Source organism: Aquarana catesbeiana, linkage group LG06 (genome assembly GCF_042186555.1).
Source record: "Aquarana catesbeiana isolate 2022-GZ linkage group LG06, ASM4218655v1, whole genome shotgun sequence".
NCBI classification, from domain to species: Eukaryota; Metazoa; Chordata; class Amphibia; order Anura; family Ranidae; genus Aquarana; species Aquarana catesbeiana.
In genome coordinates, this window is record NC_133329.1 from 370,349,264 (window position 1) to 370,370,715 (window position 21,452).

At 41.2% G+C, this 21,452-nt stretch overlaps 1 protein-coding gene across 1 annotated transcript in view; it reads right to left on the bottom strand.

The window, feature by feature from the left end:
* The window catches only part of KIF5C (kinesin family member 5C), a 124,697-nt gene that overhangs the window by 60,954 nt on the left and 42,291 nt on the right, over window positions 1-21,452 (bottom strand). The window contains exons 3-9 of the mRNA XM_073634210.1: window positions 18,278-18,351; window positions 14,184-14,288; window positions 12,299-12,347; window positions 10,653-10,708; window positions 8,043-8,130; window positions 3,790-3,914; window positions 1,652-1,756 (exon numbers count right to left, since the gene is read on the bottom strand). Coding sequence (XP_073490311.1) covers window positions 1,652-1,756; window positions 3,790-3,914; window positions 8,043-8,130; window positions 10,653-10,708; window positions 12,299-12,347; window positions 14,184-14,288; window positions 18,278-18,351 — 602 coding nt within the window. The remainder of the gene's footprint in view (window positions 1-1,651; window positions 1,757-3,789; window positions 3,915-8,042; window positions 8,131-10,652; window positions 10,709-12,298; window positions 12,348-14,183; window positions 14,289-18,277; window positions 18,352-21,452) is intronic.

The window sequence follows — 21,452 nt, forward strand, 5'->3', positions numbered from 1 at the left end:
GGACAATCTCCAGTTTCCAGGCAGAAAGAACAGTTTTTATAATATAAAACTGCATGCAGGACACTGGACAAAGCACTAGGGACAAAAGGGAGGTGAAATAATTACATACAGTAATGTAATCTGTAAGATTACAGTATACTGTATGCATAGTGCGTTTCACTTTTTGAATTTGGCGCCGTTCTCCATCCCTGTGCGTCGCAATGCTCGCTCCATGATCGAGCGGAGGACGAGCCGCTCACACTGCAGGAAGACATCACAGGATCCAGGGGACAAGGTAAGTAACCTCTTCCTGGATGCTGCAATGCGATCCAGTCTAGCTCGTGATTACCGCTCCTGGTACTGAAATTTCACCCCGAGCCTGTTTCGGAATTACCACCAGGGAGGTTAAACTTATTGCCCGTGGGAATAGATTATGCAGTGTTTTCACATACAGTCTTTTTGACGAAGAATTCCCAATTTTGTTCTGTGTTCGTCGATACCAATATTCCCTCCCGGTCCAAATCTTGGAGAGTGGCCCTCATCCTTGGAAAATTTGCTCTCCTACAGTTAAGTGTTTTAATATTGTCAATATGTGCTTGTTGCTTACAGCTAACATTAAATGAAATCATGTTACGGTCACTCCTACACAAATGTTCTTTTATATGAACATTAGTAATAAGCTCTGCATGGTTTGAGATTACCAGAAGAGCATCATTCCTAGTTGGGCCCTCTATGAACTGCATCATAAAATGGTCTTGTAATAGGTTTATACATTTCTGCCCTTTAAATGTTTGTGCAGTGCCACTACTTTTCCGGAGAAAATGCAGCTTCAGTTTTCCTTCAGTGCTTGTGCATTTGCTAAAGCCTAGGCATTTGATCACAGGAACTCTAGTGAAGAGAATCAACTAATTTGAACTATGACCCTCACAGTTTGCTTATGGCCTAGACCTTCAGGCCAATCAAAATACACTTATTGGGATTTTACCATAGACATGTAGCAGAATACATTTTGTCCTAAATTTATGAAGAAATTTTCTTTTCTTTATTGGGAATGTTTTATAGCAGAAAAGTAAAAAAAAGTCTCTCAAAATTTAGGGTTATTTCTTCGTTTATATAATGAAAAATAAAAAACCCAGTGGATATCAACTACCACCAAAAGAAAGCTCTATTTGTGTAAAAACTATACATAAATTTTGTTTGCATACAGTGTTGCATGACCACGCAATTACCAGTTAAAGTAACACAGTACAGAAAAGCAAAAAACGCCCTGGACATGAAGGGGGTAAAATCTTCCAGAGGTCAAGTGGTTATACTTCATTATTTCCAGCTAGGGCTCAACATACATGTTACAATCTGATCATACAATCAACTTTAGACCAAAGCTATGTAATACAGGACCTACCTGAACTGCCCAATCAATTCGTATCAAATCAGGCAGGCCCTTGAACTACATACTTATTGGTAGACTTAAAGGAGATTGTATAGGTTGTAACGTACGTATCGAGTTTAAAATGGGTGTCAACTGTTCATCCAATACTACGACACACAAATCATGACAGTTACTACAGGCAGATCTGAACAGCCTGTGATTTCATATGAGAAAGACAGTCATTTGGATGCGCTGGAGAGATTTATCGCACCAATAACTAGGCGGCAGGTTCAGGTTACTCACCGTTCCCTCAGCCAAAGCTGAGATTACATTGCCCAAGGCTGATAAAGACTTATTGATGTTTTTTGCTTCATCCAGAACTGCTCCCTCAGCTCCAGTTTTGCTGACCTGATGGAAACATGAAAGGATCAGCAGAAATGTACTGACACAGGTCGTCAATGGTGATCAGTATAATGCCTGACATTTCACATTCTATACAACAAAACTGACGCATCTGATACACACACGTATATATTTATATACAGTGTGTGTGTGTTGATGTATAACATTAAATAAATATATATCATATACACACACACAAAAAATCTACACGTAAAACTGGCCACACACACTGGTAGATTTTCTTATGAATGTTGTTTGAAAGTATTTTAAAATATTGTTTGGTTTTAACATCCCACTTTAGAATACATGGAATTTCCCAAACAAAAACCACATTCACCATTAGAATTTCAGTCAAAAATTATTTTCCATCCTGCTCCCTTGTTTACTTTTTCGCCACTATCGGTTTGACCCCGTTAACTAGTAGAAAATTGAGTGAACAGTCCGAAAACCAAAGATTTCTAATGATGCAAGGCTAGCTCATAAAAAGTGTATCTAAACCCAACAACAAAAATGTAATATATTGCAGTTTTTAGAAGTGGTGGCTGCATTTGCTTTTTTTGTTTTCCCTTTATTCTCTCCTGGTGATCCAGCCACCAACACTTTCTATCCTAGGGCGACAACAACCATTGTACTGCATCATGAAACAGCAGGGTTGTCCTCCTAGGACAGGACTACAGAACTCATCCTCTCTGCTCTTTTCGATAACATAGGGACAGTGCCGGGACAGGCTTGTCCAGTGTCCAGGGCAAAGATACAGAACTACCTCCTCCCCCTCTGCGCTCTTGCTCCAGGTGGCGATGGTTGGCATAGAGAGTGTGCGCTGCCACATGTGTGACCAACTGTTTGCTTTCTATACAGCTAGAGGGAAGTTGTGCAAGCCTGGTGAGTTTTTCATTTCAGCTGCGGGCGGATGAGGTGGGATTGTGGGCATGTTGGAGCACAAGGAGAAAAGCACTAGCTGTCAGAGCAGACATGAAGCCGCAACCCAGTGGTTGCAAGGCACTGGTCTTTAGCTTTTGGTGACCACTGTGCCCAGGGCGGTTCCCCTTCTGCCCACCCCTTGTCCTGGCCCTGCATAAGGGTAGGTATTCTGTAGTATACAATTTTTTTTTTTTTTTTTGGACAGAGTAGAGATAGATTAGAACACTTGTCAGTTTTTATTGCTGTCTATGCCCCCATTCAAGGGAGATTCAACTTCTCTATGGGGTTGATTAACTAAAGGCAATTCCACTTTGCACTACAAGTGCACTTGGAAGTGCAGTCACTGGAGATCTGAAACGAGGGGAGGAGATCTGAAACGAGGGGAGGAGATCTGAAACGAGGGGGAAAGATCTGAAACGAGGGGGAAAGATCTGAAACGAGGGGGAAAGATCTGAAACGAGGGGGAAAGATCTGAAACGAGGGGGAAAGATCTGAAACGAGGGGGAAAGATCTGAAACGAGGGGGAAAGATCTGAAACGAGGGGGAAAGATCTGAAACGAGGGGGAAGCTCTGCTGATTTTATCATCCAATCATGTACAAGGAAGAATTCAGTTTATTTTCCTTGCATGCCCCCCCCCCAGATCTAGAGTGACTGCACTTCCAAGTGCAATTGTAGTGCAAAGTGGATTTGCCTTTAGTAAATTAACCCCTATGTGTCCTGTTCACCATTATCATTGAAAGTGAAAGAAAATACCCAAACTTTGGGTTGTCCCCAGAAAAGTAATAGAGGGAAAATGTTCCAATGGGGACACTAGTTTTGGTAACCTGGGGTAGCCCCAAGGAATTCCCTTAATTTGCAAGGATTTCCTCACACTTCCCGTTTGGCTATGGAACATGAAGTGAAAGTAAATATCCACAATGGGACACAGATGGCAAAAATAAATCCAACGGGTTCCTATCCTCCCTTGCTCTATCCAAAATGGAAAACAAAAAAATAAAAATAAAAAATTGCCTATAGTTCTACTTTAAGCTCAGAAATTAATTTTGCACAAAGAATTCCATATAAAACCCAATCAAACCCCATCAAGGAGGATTTCCAAAGCAGTGCAAATGCTCACCTTTTCACTTCCTGCCAGATCTACAAGGTACAGTTTCCCACAAAGCTTCTTCTCAGTCTCAATATTTTCTTGTTTTATATTGATTAAAAAAATACTGTGACTTCTGGAACTGTGTTCATTCATGTCTGCATAGGACAAAACAGCAAAGGGGATTCATATCAGATGGAGACAAAACCCACAAAAGAGGAATATAAAAAATAAATAAATAAGCATTTCAGTATAAAATTAGATTGATGTAAGTAATCGTATCAATTTTATTGTTTTTAAAGCGTTTATATATAATTTGTGACTGTAACTACATGGGGGGGCAGCTATATTTGCATTGGTTTGTGCTTTACAAAGCAAGTCTGAGTCAGCCGACGATTAAAAACAATGCACTCCCTGTGTGGCCAATCTCTTATCTCAACGGTTATTAAGCAGGAACTGAGTGCAGAGATAATACAGTGCACCAACCTTTGGACTGCATACGATTACTCAAATAGGGAGGCATGCAAAACTCACATCAAAATTTACTTTAAAAACAAACTTGTAAGATTAAATAAATGTAACAGCTGGATGATAATGCAAGTACCTTTCACATGCATGCATTTCTATAGAATCATGGTGCACCAAAAATACAAGGTGCTCTGGCATTTATACTGTTTACTTTGTAGGGGAAGTTGCACTTTGCAAGGGAATTTTCTCCAGAGCTTAATGAGGTGAAGCTCTGCCGACTTCTATCACCCACCTGTGTGCAAACAAAAATGCTGTTTTTATTTTCCTTGCACATGACTGGTATTTACAAAGTGAAATGTCGCCACATTCACTAGGCTCTCAGGAAAAATCCCCTGCAAAGTGAACAGACTCATTTTATCATCCTGTTGGCTAGTAAATCTGGCCATACACAGATCTTTTATGCAGCCTGCAAAATCTAACAGACTCCTCCATTCGCGCCTAACAACGTCGGCAAAATTGAAGGCATGGTTCACATCTGTGTGCTGCATTTTACATCTTATTTAGGCACACCATCATTGAATAGACCTGTGCAATTTGTTTCGGTACGAATATAAATTCAGACAAATTTTTGGTTATTCGGAGATTTGGATGTATATGAATCACTGAGAAAAATAGTAACTAACCTTGTTGAAATTTTCCAAACGATTTGAATAAGTTGAAAAACGATCGCCTGACTTGAATTGTGTGTGAAGAATATCTGTTTGTCAAGAGACACCTTGTCTCCATGTTGATGGGCATGTGGGGAAAGTGGTGGGCATGTAGAGCAGGGGGTCTCCAAGCTATGGCCCTCCAGTTGTTCAGGAACTACAATTCGCGTCATGTCTGAATGTCAGAGTTTTACAATGCCTCATAGGATGTGTAGTTCCGCAGTTTGGAGATTCCTGATGTGGGGGAACATGGGGACAAAGTGATTTTGGAGGGTGGGTTGGGGGTGGTGGGCCTGGAAGAGCATGTGGCCTTGTATGGTTCAGGAGGGGGGGGGGGGGGGCTCGCTCGTCGCCCCCTCCCCTTTCCTGGCCTGCATGCTCAGATAAAGGGTCTGGTATGGATTGGGGGGGGGGGGGGGCATACAGTTTTGGCATGAGGTTTCCCTTAAAATCTATACCAGACCTGAAGGGCCTGGTATGGATTGAGGGGGAACAGGACCCCACGCTGTTTGTTTAAGAATTTTTAATTGCCGGCATTCTTTTGATTACATTTCAGCTGTCAGTTGGGGAAACCCGCTAACAGCTGATGAGTCATCATTTGTTAAGGACACTGTGCCCGACTTCCCGGCCCGCTCCTTAACAACCAGCTATTCTGTACATAAAATTCAAATCGTTCGATCATTTTTCAACCAATCTGAATTTTTCCGAAAATTTGGAATTAGTTAAAAAATGAACGAAACTAAACAAAAACGAATCTAAATGAACTCCGAAACAAAATCAACAAAAATGAAGTTAGTAACAGAACTACATTTTTCCGTCCTGCACATGTCCACTTTTGAACTCAATAGGAGTTTACGTTTTGATGAAAGCGCATCAAAGATGCAGCATGTAGGACATTAAAGCAGAGTTCCAGCCGTTTTTGTGTTTATTAAAAGTCAGTCGCTACAAAAAGTGTAGCTGCTGACTTTTAATAAACACACACTCCCGTCCTACGGTCCAGCGATGCGGGCGCCCGAACCCTCAGCTGTCTCCCTCGTCTCTCCCCGGTGCCGGCATTGCAAGTGTGGGCACCTGGCTGTGACAGCTTGTGGGTTCACAGCCAGGTGCGCACTGCGCAAGTGCAAGTCGTGCTGCGCCTCCTCAATGGCCTGGAAATCTTCTGGAACCTGCAACGTGTCCAAGAAGATTACAGGGAGGGGGAGAGCAGAACTTTCGGAAGCGGGAGCAGGTACCTGTCAAAACTAGGTACCTGCTCCCTCCCCTAAAAAATGACATGCCAAATGTGGCATGTAAGAGGGGTAAGGAGTGCTTAAAGCAGAACTTCCACTTTTGGGTGGAGCTCCGCTTTAAGGCTCTGCACCTAAAACACACATTATTATTATAATTCAGGATTTATATAGCGCCAACAGTTTCCGCAGCACTTAACAATGTGAAGGCAGACATTACAGTCACATTACAATTTGGTACAAGAGGAATCAGAGCCCTGCTCGTTAGAGCTTACAATCTAAAAAGGAAGGGTCAATTGATACAAAAGGTAATAGCTGTGGGGGATGAGCTGATTGAGGAAGTAAAACAGCATTAGTTAGAAGCAGGATAGGCTTCTTTAGAAGAGAAGGGTTTTCAGGGATCGTCTAAAGATGGATAGATTAGAGGACAGTCGGACAGATTGGGAGAGGGAATGAAATGTACAAGTGTGAACGAGGCCTAACAGATTCCTCCATCTACACTTAACAGTGTCTAAACCGCAAAATCTAACCATTTCATCAATCCATGCTTAACAACATGAATGGACCAACTGCCCGCTAAGGCTGTTGTATTCCAAAAAACCAGTCCATCCAGCTTCAAAAATACTCAAGAGACAAATTTCTGCCCCTGTTCCTTTGATTTTTCAAATGGCAGAAGGTGGCAGACAGGGCGACCCACAGAGTGAATTCCGGTCAGTTCATCAGGCACCGGATACAATTCGCTGTGTACGGCCAGCTTAAAGTATAAGGCAGATCTATACCTCTGTTGGCTACATTTTGTAGCCAACGGAGGACAGGGCAGGCCATATCACAACCACGCGAGGTTCAATGGCTGACTCTGTAGTAGAGCACTTCAGGATTTTTGGGGTACCAAAATGCTGTAGAAATAAAGTGTGTGCATACTGCAGGGGGCACTAACATTATCCTCCTGGTGCCATATTACTACATACACAAAGCCTACAGGTACAAGAAATAATGAAATAATTCACAGTTTGAGATCTTCATAAACACAGCATGCTTCCCTTTGTGTGTGATCTAAAAAGCAAGGAGGATCTTCTAGTATATTGGTTGTTGCAGATCTGCCTTCTACTTTAAGTTTGCAGCAGCAGCAAGCCTTTCCTCTTTAGAGATGATTCAGCCATTTATCTACATAAATGTTGGGTTGTGGTATTTTCTGAGTACAGCACTGGGACCGATTACAGAACGCAACCCCAAGGTAAGAAGTTAGTGGAATACACAGTCTCAGTATCTTCAAGCCAGGAGCAGGCAAGAAGACTTTTTGCCCTAAAAGTGTTCCTAAACTCAGCACCCTACACTGAATATATCTGGCCTCCCACAGAACACGGAAATTCAATAAATTTTAGTAAGTTTAAACTGCTATATACCCTTTCTCATCAGCAGTATATAGCAGTCTTTTGACTTCTAGCAGTGTCTGGTTAAAGCTTGTAGGAGGAGTTTTTAACCTCCCCCGATTGTCCTACGAGGCTGCAGGACCCTTGACCCTCTGTCTGGACAGTGCTGATCACATGCACCCTCCCAAGAAAAAAACTCTCCAGCAATACACACCTAACTGAGCATGTGTAGAGTGTCCCCAAGGCTCTGTACTGTCAGGAGATGGATTGGGGACAGTAAAAGAAGGGGAGGATCATAGAAGACAGGATCAAACAGCCTTTTGTACAAAATGCAGAGGATTAACCCCTTCGATTCCACAGTGAGTATAACAAGCATGATTTACTGCATATACAGACTGATTTTACTGTTGTGGGTTTAGTAACACTTTAAAGTGGAGGAGATTTACCTTACCAGGTGATCTTTTTTTTATTATTATTATTATTCATACCAGTTTCATTTTTTTATGGTGACTTACTCGTAACAGCAACGTGTCTATTCGCCTTTCCGTCATCGATAACATCCATCACCTCCTCAGGGCTGGATACAAACCTCTCCGTACAGCCCTAAAACATACAGAATACATGTAAAAATACAAAACAATCAGATCAATTTTCCAATTAGAACAAAATCAGAATTTTTCAATTCAGATTGAATAATATCTTCTAATCTGAATGACATTCATCGGAATCAGAGAATGTTTATTATTTGCAGCACATAATCCATTACATTTAAGGCTTGGTCTACCCAAAGTGGCATTTTAGTTATAGGTGGGGCTTAGTAAGCAGCCTCTGGTTAGTAGTTTCTTAAAGACTAACTCCATCTTTTGCACAACTTTAGACTCATATCTAGGGTGTAAGTGGTGTCATGCAACCACCCCCCAGCCCAAGAACACTTTTACCCCCATAGCAGTCACCTATGAAACTGCGATCTGTGAATGAATAAGCTACAAGTCACCATCTACCACCACAACAGATGGGCCTGTAGTTCAATGGAACACAAGTGCAGTGATCACCGCACTTAGGGAGAGATTTAATAAACTGGTGCAGCTGAGCATGGTAACCAATCAGCGTCTAACTTCAGCTTGTTCAATTAAACTGAGAATAAGCCCCAGTTCACACTGCTGCGGCTTCAAAGTCACATGACTTTGAATCCGACATCCCAGCGCGATTTCACTGTGGCTTGCATATGACTTCGACAGAAGACATTGCAAGTGGTGCCAAAGTCACACCAAAAGTATTGCAAGAACTTTTTTCCAAGTCGGTGCAACTTGGGTCGCACTGATTAGAACGGTTCCATTGCAGTTAATCAGATAAAATAAAATAATAATAAAAAAATTAATAAATTAATAATTAATAAAATAAACTTTAAACTCTCGAGTCGCATGACAAGTCGTGGCAGTGTGAACCAGGGCTAAAACCTGGAAGTGGATTGGTTTCTATGTAGAGCTGCACCAGATTTTGCACTCTCCAATTTTAGTACCCCTTGTAATCCATCGACACGTCCTCCAGCTCTCCATTGGAAAGAAAATACCTCGGTATGGGCAGGTAGCTGGAACAGAGTCTGTAGAAGCCCCACAATGCACCCACAATCCACCGATTGTGAGTACAATGCTTTCCAGGCTGTGAAAAAATAAAATAAATGCCAGTTACTGCATGCACATTATTGTGCGTTATGTCACACATTGACATGCATTGCAGCAAGCAGCCTTTTCCAAAATGCAACAAAGATGGTTCACATGTGTGCATCATGGTATGCTAAGACACAGGTTCAATGTGGTGCATTGAAGTGCCAGGCAAAATGAATGGCATCGTGGTGCTCTGTGGTTCATACATCCCACGAATAAGCATTACAGCAATGAAAATTGATAAGACCTATAATATTCTCAGCATAGTGGCCAGCAGGCGTGCATACCTGGAAAATCAAGCTCAGATACGTCCCCAATAATGTCCCAGAGAGATATACTGTAAGGCGGTTTAACAAGCCAGCATCTTCTTCTGAAGAACTTTTGGGTGCACTAGCTCTATAAAATGAGGATGTCAACCTAAAATGGCTTTACAGAAGGCTTAAAGCAGAACCAAACCTTCCAATACGCTCCACCCCTTCAGTGAGGAGACATCCACAGGCTCCCTCCCTGCATCTTCAGATATCTTGATTGGCTGGGCCAGGATGACGCAACACCCACGCATGTGCATGGAAGTAAATACATCTCAGTACCCTGGGCTGCTGTTAGAAATCATGTGGCCCTGTACAGCATAGCTGACAGGTAGAGTGAACCAAGCCTAACAGGCAGCTCCAGCCACATGCACCAACCACTCATTTTTGCAACCAGAATACCTGTGAGAATGAGCCCTTAATTTTTTTCACATTTTGTGAACAGCCCTGTAGGGGGTTGGTCAAATATCTATCAGGGGTGTAAAAAAAAAAAAAAAAAAAAAAAAAAAGAGACTCCCGACGTCTCACTTTTGAGAAAGACTGAGGACACAGATTCCTTAATCCTTTCTCTGTAACCTCAGCTGCAGAGTGAGTGAACAGGAAGCACTCTGTACAGAGGCTCCCTGTTCATTCACAAACTGAAGCATTGTAAACACAGGATGGGCCACAGTGGGATTAGTTCCAGTAATTGCACCCACTCCTGTTGCTCTGGGCTTCCCTGTTGAACTTATGAGGCCTTGCCCCCCCCCCCCCCCCCACGTTCAGGAGGGCAGGTGCTACCCCCTTATTAGCGGATCTGCCTGTACCAAGGTGTGTCGAGAGTGTACACTCAGCTGTGCATATGGAGCTCTGTGTATTCTAAAGCATCTTGTAAGCAGGAAGGTAGTAAGTTTGTCTCTTCTGCAAATGAAAATCCTTCCTGCTCATAAGTTTTCAAAATCAGGCTTAATTCAGCTTTAAGGATGCAAAGGAAGTACACAAAAAGGGAAAAAAAAGCCTTTAAATGTTTAATGTGGTAACTAGCAAACTCAAATGCATTTCCCTTTAATAGCAAATGGTGGTAAAGCTCAGGATGCTCTCTTTGGAAAAAAAAAATGCACACAAAAAAGAAAATACACTACATTTTATGTAATTATATCTTAACATGCTATACCTTCACATAGGGAACTCTGTTTTTATCTTCATGTACTGCTAAGTTTGTTTTGGAGACTGCAGAGAATAAGAGAAATGAAGAAATGTGATGAAAAACTTCAATGCAACAGAAAATTCAGAATAAATCTTTTAAAATGTGGAACAGAAACCCCAAAAGACATTAAATAAGATTTAGATGAATTTAAAAGTAAGGATATAATGTTTCTGTGTATATTTTGAAATTATATGCACATGAAGGAAGCCATATTTGATTATTACATAAAAATAGTCTGCTTACCATTTAAAAGCCAGTAGATGTAGCTGTACATTTTTGCTCGTTAAAGGGACACAGAACTTAGTCTGATACACTTGGGAGGTAGACGGTACATAACCCAAATCAGAGATTAACTGAATCCCCCATGTTTGTGTTCCTTTTTTTTTTTTTTTTTTTTAATGCTTTGAAAACCTTTAAACGTGTATGTATGTGTGTATATATATATATATATATATATATATATATATATATATATATATATATATATCCCTTAAAGTAGAAGTTTAGCTCAAGAACACCCACCTTCTAATCTGCAGCCCCATGCCTCCTCTTCTCTACCTTGTACACTAAGGCAGGAGTCCCCAAACTACGCCTGAGGGTCACATCCAGCCTACTATAAGATTTTATACAGCCCTTGGCTGGGTTCAATGGCATATCCACAGTGTTCACTGAGGAAAGGCTACCTATGGTCTGCACTTCTGAAGTAAGGAGAAACTGTGCACCCGTATGTAAGTGGGGACTCCTAAGGCAAACTGAAATAGAGATATATATACACACACTCTGAAGGGGGAAGGAGGGAGTCTCGTGGGGATGCCGATCCACTGAGGGGAGTCTCGTGGGGATGCCGATCCACTGAGGGGAGTCTCGTGGGGATGCCGATCCACTGAGGGGAGTCTCGTGGGGATGCCGATCCACTGAGGGGAGTCTCGTGGGGATACCGATCCACTGAGGGGAGTCTCGTGGGGATGCCGATCCACTGAGGGGAGTCTTGTGGGGATGCCGATCCACTGAGGGGAGTCTTCTTCGTCCAGATATAAGGGGGGCTCTAATGGAGACCCTAATGTAAGGGGATCTCTGCTTGGGAGCCAGATGTTGTAAGGGGGGCCCATGATGAGTTTTTTTTTTTGGTCAATGATTTATAAAATATACAATGCGGCCCTCGTACTGAAAAGTTTGGGGACCCCAGGCAATTAGGAAAGGGATGGAGGAAATACTACAGAGCACTGTAGGGAGAGGGACTACAGTAATCTCTGCCAGCTTGTGTTGTGAGCGACATCAGCTGCAGGCCATCCCTGTCATTCATAAAAACAACCCAGATACTTTAGTCGCTGTCCCCACAATAGTAGTGGAATAGGTCTGAGCTCAGTTGTCTAAGAGTAAGTGGGAGTGCCTGGTTGGAGCTGTGAAAGTACCAGAAGTGGAGGAATACCCCCCCATTACAACCCATGTAAGTGGTTACTTATATTGAAACTGAGATTTAGAGATTGATAATTAAGAATACCAGATGCACAGCAAGGAGGTAAAGGGGTAAGGATTGCAAAAAAAACAATTGCCTCAACTTTTTAAATTTTTTTTTATTACTTGACTGAAATCTGTACAGAAAAATGTCTTACCATCCAGTAAATCCCGAATTTTGTCCATATAAATTTCAAAGTAGGAGACCTACCAGAGGGGGAAAAAAAAAAAAAAAAAAATTGAATTCAGCAGCTAGATAAGGAAATTAAATCTTAACCTGAGCAATGCAATAAATTAAATCTGACATATAAATTGTGCATCAAATTTGTATTTTATTCTCGTCAAGGATAGAGAATTAAGCACTGAAAACAGACAGCTATCAAACAGGCTGTATAATAATTTAAGTGGTTATATTTTTATTGGGTCTATTACACATTGTACTTAACAAAATCCTTCCATCCTTCTAACAGATGACAATGGGCCCTTCAGATGCTACATAAAAAATAAAAATAAAAGAATACCGTATATAAAAATATATAAAAAAAATAATCCCTCTCAAAAATTAGGCAAATTGCAAAGATATTTTAACTTGCATTTCTTTTACTATTATATTATCATGACATTAATGCAAGGCCAACAGTTGCATCTCTGTGGCCCTTAGGGCCATTGCAGATTTTGGGGTGCATAAACACACATGGCATTGCCCATTAATGGTCAAAGTGCTCTCAAGGTGTTTTTTCTAGAGCACCACAAGACTTGCTTCGCCATGGTGGGAAGCAGCGTTTGCTTTGCAAATGTATGCACATTGGGGTGCCATTGACATTTTCTGGCAATGTACATACACTGTGCATTGTTGTACTACATGATAGTGTGCCCTATAACACGCATGTGAAAGTGCGAAGGGGCTTTAACTTTTGAACATCCCACAAGACAAGTTTCAGGTATTTAAAAGGGGAGCCTCACTAAAGCTAAAGGAAAGAAAAAGAAAACTCGTGCACCTTCCTATTGGCTGAGCAAAGCTACCCTTTTGATTAGGTTCTTGGATGTTTTGGAAAATTTACTCAAACTTAGTATAGGCAGCCAGGTGACTGCTCAGATACTAAAGCGGTTGTATACCCTGCTTGCACATTTTTACCTACAGTTAAGCCTATAATAAGGCTTGCCTGTAGGTAAAATGAATATCCCCTGAACCTGTATGGTTTAGGAGATATTCACCTTGCATGCAGCCGCTGGTGTCAGCGGCGCATGCGCTTTGAAGGTCCAGAGGATGCTGCCGGACCTCGCCGGAAAGAGGACTTCCGCGCGTATGCTACGGCCACTCACAGCGCTGGAGCCGCAGACCCGGAAGAAACGCAGAGGAACATGTCAGCTCCCTCAGCGGTGACCGAGATCAGATGTTGATGCCTCATTCTAAGGTAAGTAAGCATTTCATAATGAGCTAGTAGCTCATAATGCCTTTGCCTTACAGGTTTGTTTTTTTGTGTTTTTTTTTTTTTTTTTTTTTTTTTAGGGCATACAACCGCTTTGAATGTATAACCAAGGCAACTTTTTTTTTTGGGTTTTGGATAGCGTGGAGAGGCATTAGAACACCTGTCGGTTTTTATTGCTGTCTGTACTCCAGCTAAGGAGATTCCACCCTCTCCATTTGTCCTGTTTACTATCATCATTGAAAATGAAAGTAAAAGGAAACCTGAAATTTTGTATTGTTCCCACAACAGTAATAGAGAGGAAATCTTCCAATCAGGACACTAGATCTGGTGATCCCCAAGGTATACCTTTAATTTGTCGGAATATCCTCTCACTTCCTGTTTTGGCTATGGGACATGAAGTGAAGGTAAATCTCCACAATGGGACACAGATGGAAAGAAAACCTGACAGGGGGTTAGAACCTTCTCTTACTCTATCCAAAATAAAAAAATATTTCACTTCAAAACTTGGAGGATACAACTATAAGAAATTGATCGTTCAGCATGAAATATTATTATATATTCTCCGGTATCATAATTACAATACATAGGGGGTCCTATGTAACACCTTCCTTACCTTTATATGGAATTCTAAGTTTTCATCCATTGAATAAATATGATCAAATATGTCCCGGGCAATTCTTGGAATGATTCCCATGAGCTGATGATCATGCAGCTTTCCCTGAGAACAAAAGATGGCCGACAATTACTTACATGACTGTTACTTCCAGCGTGCTCATATATGCACAAGATCTTCAAAAGGTCTTAGAATAGCATTTTTATATTCATGTTCATTTTTCTCCAATTCTGTTGGTAAAGGATACATGTAATTTCTTCCTTATGTGCCTCTAAAGTAGAACTTCATAAACTTCTTTGAGGCCTTCTCCCAAACAGCACCTGTATTGGTTCCATGGAAGTCTGTGGGGTTCTACTGCAGAGGCATACCCAGGAGGAAGAGGATTATGGAGCGGGGGAAACTGAAAATTTCAAACTTCTTTTGAAAGCTTAGTTATCCTTTAAGTAGTATAGAACTTAAAAGAAGAATTCCAGGCATGGATATTTTACATTGTTCCAGTTTGGATCAATGTAACTATGCACATACACAGTGGGGAAAATTTGATCCCCTGTAGATTTTGTAAATTTGCCCACTTACAAAGATTTAAGGGTTTATAAAATTTGTATTATAGGTGTATTTTAAATGATAGAGACAATATTAACCAAAAATCCAGAAAAAACACACGATTAAGGTTTTAAATTGAGTCGCAGTTCAGTGAGCAAAATAAGTATTTGATCCAAGCAAAACATGACTTGGTGGAGAAACCCTTGTTTGCAACCAAAGAGGTAAGACGTTTCTTGTAGTTGGTTACCAGGTTTGCACACTTTTTAGGAGGGATTTTGGTTCACTGTTTACAGATCTTCTCTAAATCCCTAAGGTTTCTTGGCGGTCTCTTGGCAACTCGAAGTTTCAGCTCCCTCCAAAAAATGTCTATAGGATTAAGGTCTGGGGACTGGCTAGGCCACTCTATGACCCTAATGTGCTTCTTCTTGAGCCACTCCTTTGTTGCCCTGGCAGTATGTTTTGGGTCATTGTCATGCTGGCAGACCCATCCACAACCCATCTTCAGTGTTCTGGCTGAGGGAAGGTGGTTTTCTTCCAAGATTTTACAATACATGGCCCCGTCCATTGGCCCCTCAATGGGGCAAAGCTGGCCTGTACCTTTAACAGAGAAACAGCCCTAAAGCATAAGGTTTCCACCTTGGTGCTTGACTGTAGGAACGGTGTTCTTAGGGTCATAGTCAGCGTTTTTCTTCCTCCAAACACGGCAAGTCGAGTTAATGCCAAAAGCTCAATTTTGGACTCATCTGACCACAGCACTTTCTCCCAATCCTTCTCTGAATCATTTAGATGTTCATGGGCAAGCTTCAGATGGGCCTGAACACGTGTCTTCCTGAGGAGGGGGACCTTGTGGGCGTGGCAGGATTTCTATCCATGGCGGCGTATTGCGTTACCAATGGTTTGTTTGGTGACTGTGGTCCCAACTGCCTTGAGATTATTCACAAGCTCCTCCTGTGTATTTCTGGGCTGATCCCTTATTTTTATCATGATCATCCTTACCCCATGAGGCAAAATATTGCATGGAGTTCCAGACCGAGGGCGATTGATTGTTATTTTGTATTTATTCCATTTGCGAATAATCGCTCTAACAGATGTCTCCTCGCCAAGCTTCTTGCTGAAGGTCTTGTAGCCCATTCCAGCCTTGTGCAGGTCTACAATCTTGTCCCTGACGTCCTTTGACAGCTCTTTGGTCTTTCCCATGATGGTAAGGTGTGAATGGAACAAAGATTCTGTGGACAGGTGTCTTTCATACACACAATGAATTGTCGTTAGTAGCACCTTCTTATATTTGACAGGACCAATCTGTGTACCACATGAGTACATACTGTAGCCAGTCAATGGGAGCCAGAATTATTGTTGATTGGTAGGGGATCAAATACTTAAATTTTACTCAATGAACTGCAAATCAATTCATAAGATTTGTAATATGTGTTTTTTTTCTGGATTTTTGGTTGATATTGTGTCTTTATCATTTAAAATACACCCATTAAAACAAGTATAGACCCTTCATTTCTTTGTAAGTGGGCAAACATACAAAATCTGCAGAGGATCAAATAATTATTTTCGCCACTGTACCATGCCTATGGAATTCCCATAAAAGCTGGAAATCACTGTATAGACACCGCTATTATGGTGATCTCCACTAGCTTCTGGGTCCCATAGGCCCAGAAGCTAGTGGGTTGCACAGGTGACATTCAGAGGAAGCTTTTCATTTTCTCAGTGGATGCAAAGTATTCTGACTGAACAGGGTGCAATAATTAAGAAAATGTGAAGCGTTCGCCAAATGGCACCTGTACTGAGTAAGCGACCTCTTGTGTTTCGTAAGCAGCAGGGCAGACAGGTATAAATAAAAAAAATGATCTTTATAGCATTAAATCCCCACTGTACACAAAGCATTTTCCCCTTAGCGCCACTTTTAAATTGCTATGTTTTTGTCAAAGACCTACAGTACATTTGCCTGCTCAAAATTTGTACAGCCTATGCCACCCTTGCAGCACTTCCCTGAGCGACCAGATTGGGGGGCGCACACTTTTCCTCCTAATTAAACAATCAGATGCCATGATCAGAGTACATGTAACAAGTTCTCTTATGCCAGGCCCATATTGCAAAGCTAGTCATGGCAGCATAGCCCCCCAAATTGAGGGAAATAACTGGGGCATACATTTTGGTACAAGCCTGTGCTGCAAAGGGAAAGGGGACAGCAATAGAAGTTCAAGAGGTATGCTGCTCTATATACACAATTAGTTACCGGGAGTTTGATAACACTTTAAAAAGGAGCAATTCAAGGCAGCAGGTAGAAGCAGCCAAACTCTGCACTATGCTAAAGTAAAAAAATATCATCATTTAGACCAAAAATTGTTTTTTGTTTTTTTGCACTGACAACAGTTCTATTTTGTACGGGTCTCCCAGTTTTTTTGTTTTTTTATTTGATTTTGCACTGTGAAGACTGTACGAATTAGCACTGTCATCTATGAACTTTACTGATGAACTGAATACTTTTATTTTTTTTATTCTAATTAAGATTTGAGGTTATAATTGAAGTGTTGCATTACCCTTGTATGGGAAATCACTTTGTTTAGACAGCACTGGGTTTGATACATAGCACAAGTTACAACAAAAAACAAAAATTATGCCTCCCATGTTTTGTTTTAAATGTATTCTCTGTAAAGTCTTAAAAATTATTTTTGATTTAAAAAAAAAAAAATATATGATTTAATTTACCTTAAATTTGTCTGGATACATTGTAATCCACTGCAATCACACTTCACAAGCCACCTAACTGCCTCATTCGAAGGAGTAGAAAGAAATGCCTGGAGCTGGTGCTACCTGCTCTCCACATCACCTATCACATGCAAACTTCCAAGGCTGCTTTAAAGGAGAAGTACAGCCAAAAGCTTGTTTTTCTGTACCTCTCATTTGGATTACAGGAGTGAAGTTCATTCTGCACTCCTGCAACCCGTTTTCAGTGGGCTGAAGCCACAAAGCCGGTCCAAGATCGCGACAATGAGGTCGGGATCCGCCCACATGCCTGGACTGGCACCTGGCTCAGCCCCTCAGCATGCTGCTGAGAGACTGGGCCGGCTGCTCCCTCCCCCTCTACAGCTCAGTGCTACAGTGAGGGGGGGGCAGAGCAGACAGCGGTGACCGACAGTCACCAGCTCTCTGCTCAAGGAGCTCTGAGAACTGAGCGATCAGCAGTGTTTGACCACTCGGTTCTCAGTGTTAGAGCCGGTGGGGGACAGATGCATCATCAGACTGATTCTGCATCCACCTAGGCAAGTATGAATCTGCAAAAAAAAAAAAAAAAAAACACCTCTTTTAAATCTGACTGTGTACCAGGGCAGGTCTTCTACTGGGGCTTAACCATATCCAAGAGCCAACCTAATGCTTTTCAGGTTTAAAATTAAAAAGCCTGTGTGTACAGGGCTTGCTGAGAGACTGCCACATGCATCATCAGTGGGATAAAGACCAAACAACAACTAGCCGACCATGGTTCTACAGCAACTGCTAACATCACAGCATTCACAGGACCGTCATGGATTCCACTGTATTACCTCCATTGTGTGAGTCTTTCCAGAAGCAGTCTGTCCGTACGCAAAAATGGTTCCATTGTATCCATCCAAAACATCTTAAAAAGAAGAAGAAGAAAAAAAAAAACTGAATAGATTTAACAAAAACAGAAAAAAAAATAAAAATACACAACAATACAGTTCAAGTAAAGATCAATAAACCAACAGATTTGTCACCTATAATCCCCCAGTGATTTTGATTATTGACTTTGTAGGAGTAGAGACTAATGCAAACATCTATCCAAGCAATTATACAGATGGCCACACACTTCAGATCTTTTACCCTGTATGTGTAGAATATTGGGGGTTCACCACTTTTCATAGCTTGAAATTAAGTTCCCTGGTGAAGTTCACCTACTGTCTCCCCTTAGGACCACCAATGAACATCACCACACTAATAGGTGCAACATCTCAGGTTCTCCCCCTCTTGTAAGAGTACTAAAGTAACTTCGGGTACTTCTCTCTGCAGATTAGCCACTCCAACTGGAAGCACAATTTCAGCTTTCACCTGGTTTGTAGTAACCCAATACAGGGGCAGATTACAATAGTTCTGTTAGTTGAAGAGGAAAAATGCAATTCCCTAACCAACGAGTGTACAGTTACAGCTGGCTGCAAGAAATTTAATACAGAAATATAGGCAATGATCCCACCCAGTGATACGCATACGCATCCGCAGAACACGGGGAAAACGACCTCTGAATTAGGTCACCATTGAGTGATATACTTTCAGGCTAATTTATGATAACCACAGTGTTAAAGAGACAGCAACCTCACCAGCATTAATTGTCCAGTGCTATTTCAACCTTAGATTCTTAATGTAACTTAACGAAACATACCAATAATTACTCTACCTCCAAATACTATGTAAGTGATCTGTCGATTATTTAACTTCAAGTGGATAACTGTATGTATCTACATATTGTGATAATTTACTTATGTTGGATTTTAAATCACCTCAGATTAACTTCTTTTCTTCCACACCCCTGAAGAAGGACTAAAATACTATATATCCCGAAACGCGTTGGGTGTGAAAAGAGTCTCTTCATGAATTTACTGTGTGGTGACAGTAATGAATTTTTCAAGATGCTAATGTTTAGTTGAATGTAATGTATACAATGTTTTAATATAAATTTGTCTTTAAATAAAATGTTAAATTTTAAATACTTTGCTATACTCCTTAAATATTTGTAACTTTTTAAAAGTGCCTAAAAAGTCCGCTTAGGGGAACCCATTTTCATATTTACCTGCTCATTGGATGTGGCACTGCTCTTTTAAACCTAGGGGGGCCTGTCACCCCTTATTTTGTGATCCCGCCCAGGGTTTGTCCCAACTCAACATTGCCTAACCGTTTCAGCCCCGGAATATTTTACCCCCTTCCTGACCAGAGCACTTTTTACAATTTGGCACTGCGTCGCTTTAACTGACATTTGCGCGGTCGTTCGACGCTGCACCCAAACAAATGTCCTTTTTTTCCCCACAAATAGAGCTTTCTTTTGGTGGTATTTGATCACCTCTGCGGTTCTTATTTTTCGCGCTATAAACAAAAAGAGCAACAATTTTGAAAAATATATATATTTTTTACTTTTTGCTATAAGAAATATCCCCCAAATTAAAAAAAAAAATTCTTCATCAGTTTAGGCAAATATATATTCTACATATTTTTGGTAAAAATCGCAATAAGCGTATATTGATTGTAGATGCTATAACTTTTTATCTGCGATTTTTATCGGTACTGCGACATTGCAATGGACAGATCGGACACTTCTTACACTTTTTTGGGACCATTGACAATTATGCAGCGATCAGGGCTATAACTATGCACCGATTACTGTGTAAATGTCACTGGCAGGGAAGGGGTTAACACTAGGGGGCGATCAAGGGGTTAACTGTGTTCCCTCAGTGTGTTCTAACTGTGTGGGGATGGGAGTGAGTAGGAGAGGAGACATATTGTTTTTTTCCTACTTGGTAGAAACAAACAATATGTTTTCTCTTCCCTGACAGCACAGGAATTTGTGTGTTTACCCGTGCTAGCGATCGCGCGTGTCCGGCGGGTATCATGCCTGCCGGCCACGCGCATCAGGTCCCCGCCGTCGCGCCCTCCGGTGGCCGAAAAGTGGAAGGACGTACCCATACAGGGTTTTGCCCAGTATATCTGCGTGAGCCGGTTAAAGTAGAACTATAGGCATTTTTTTTTTCCATTTTTAATACAGCAAGGGAGGGTAGTAACCTGTCAGATTTTTTTTTTTTTTCACCATCTGCGTCCCATTACAGAGATTTTTCTTCACTTCCTGTCCCATAGCCAAACAGGAAGTGAGAGGAAATCCCTGCAAATTAAGAGAATTCCTTGGGAACCCCCAGGTCACCAGAACTAGTGTCCCAATTGGAAATTTCCCCTCTATTACTTTTCTGGGGACAACCCAAAATTGTGATTTTCTTTTACTTTTAAGGATAATGGTAATTAGGAGAAGTCGAGACAGGGAACCTCCTTAATGGAGACAAAGATCGCAATAAAAACTGACAGGTGTTCAAATCTATCTTTACTCTATCCAAAAAAAAAAAAAAAAGTGCTATAGTTATACTTTAAAGTATAACTAAAAGGCAAAACTTTTTTTCTTTTAGTTTTGGACAGAATGGAGAGGGATTAGGGAACGTCAGTTTTTATTGCGGTCTGTGTTCCCTTTAGGGAGATTCATCCTCTCTATTTGTCCCATTTACCATCATTGAAAGTGAAAGAAAATCCCCAAATTTTGGGCTGTCCCCAGAAAAGTAATAGAGAGAAAATCTTAGAATGGGAACACTAGTTCTGTTGACCTGGGGGTCCCCAAAGAATTCCCTTAGAGGTGGTGTGCTGCTGTACCTTCAATGAAAAGGGGGCTGCCTCCAGGTGAGCTTACTCTGTTTGTGAATTGCTCGATACGTCCCATAATTGGAAACTGATAGTTTAGAGTTAGGGACCACACTCTATCGAGATGCTTGATGTGGTAGTGTGGCTTTCAAATGTATGCAACAAGAAAAAAAAAAAAATCTAAGTAATTTAAGTTGCTTTTATTTTTTAGCAGGCTAGCCTGCACGTGCGCTGGAAACTCCCTTTGTATTGTTTTAATAAAATGCTTTGTTCACATGCCCTCCTTTTCCCTTTTTTGCTAGTTTAAAGAAGCAA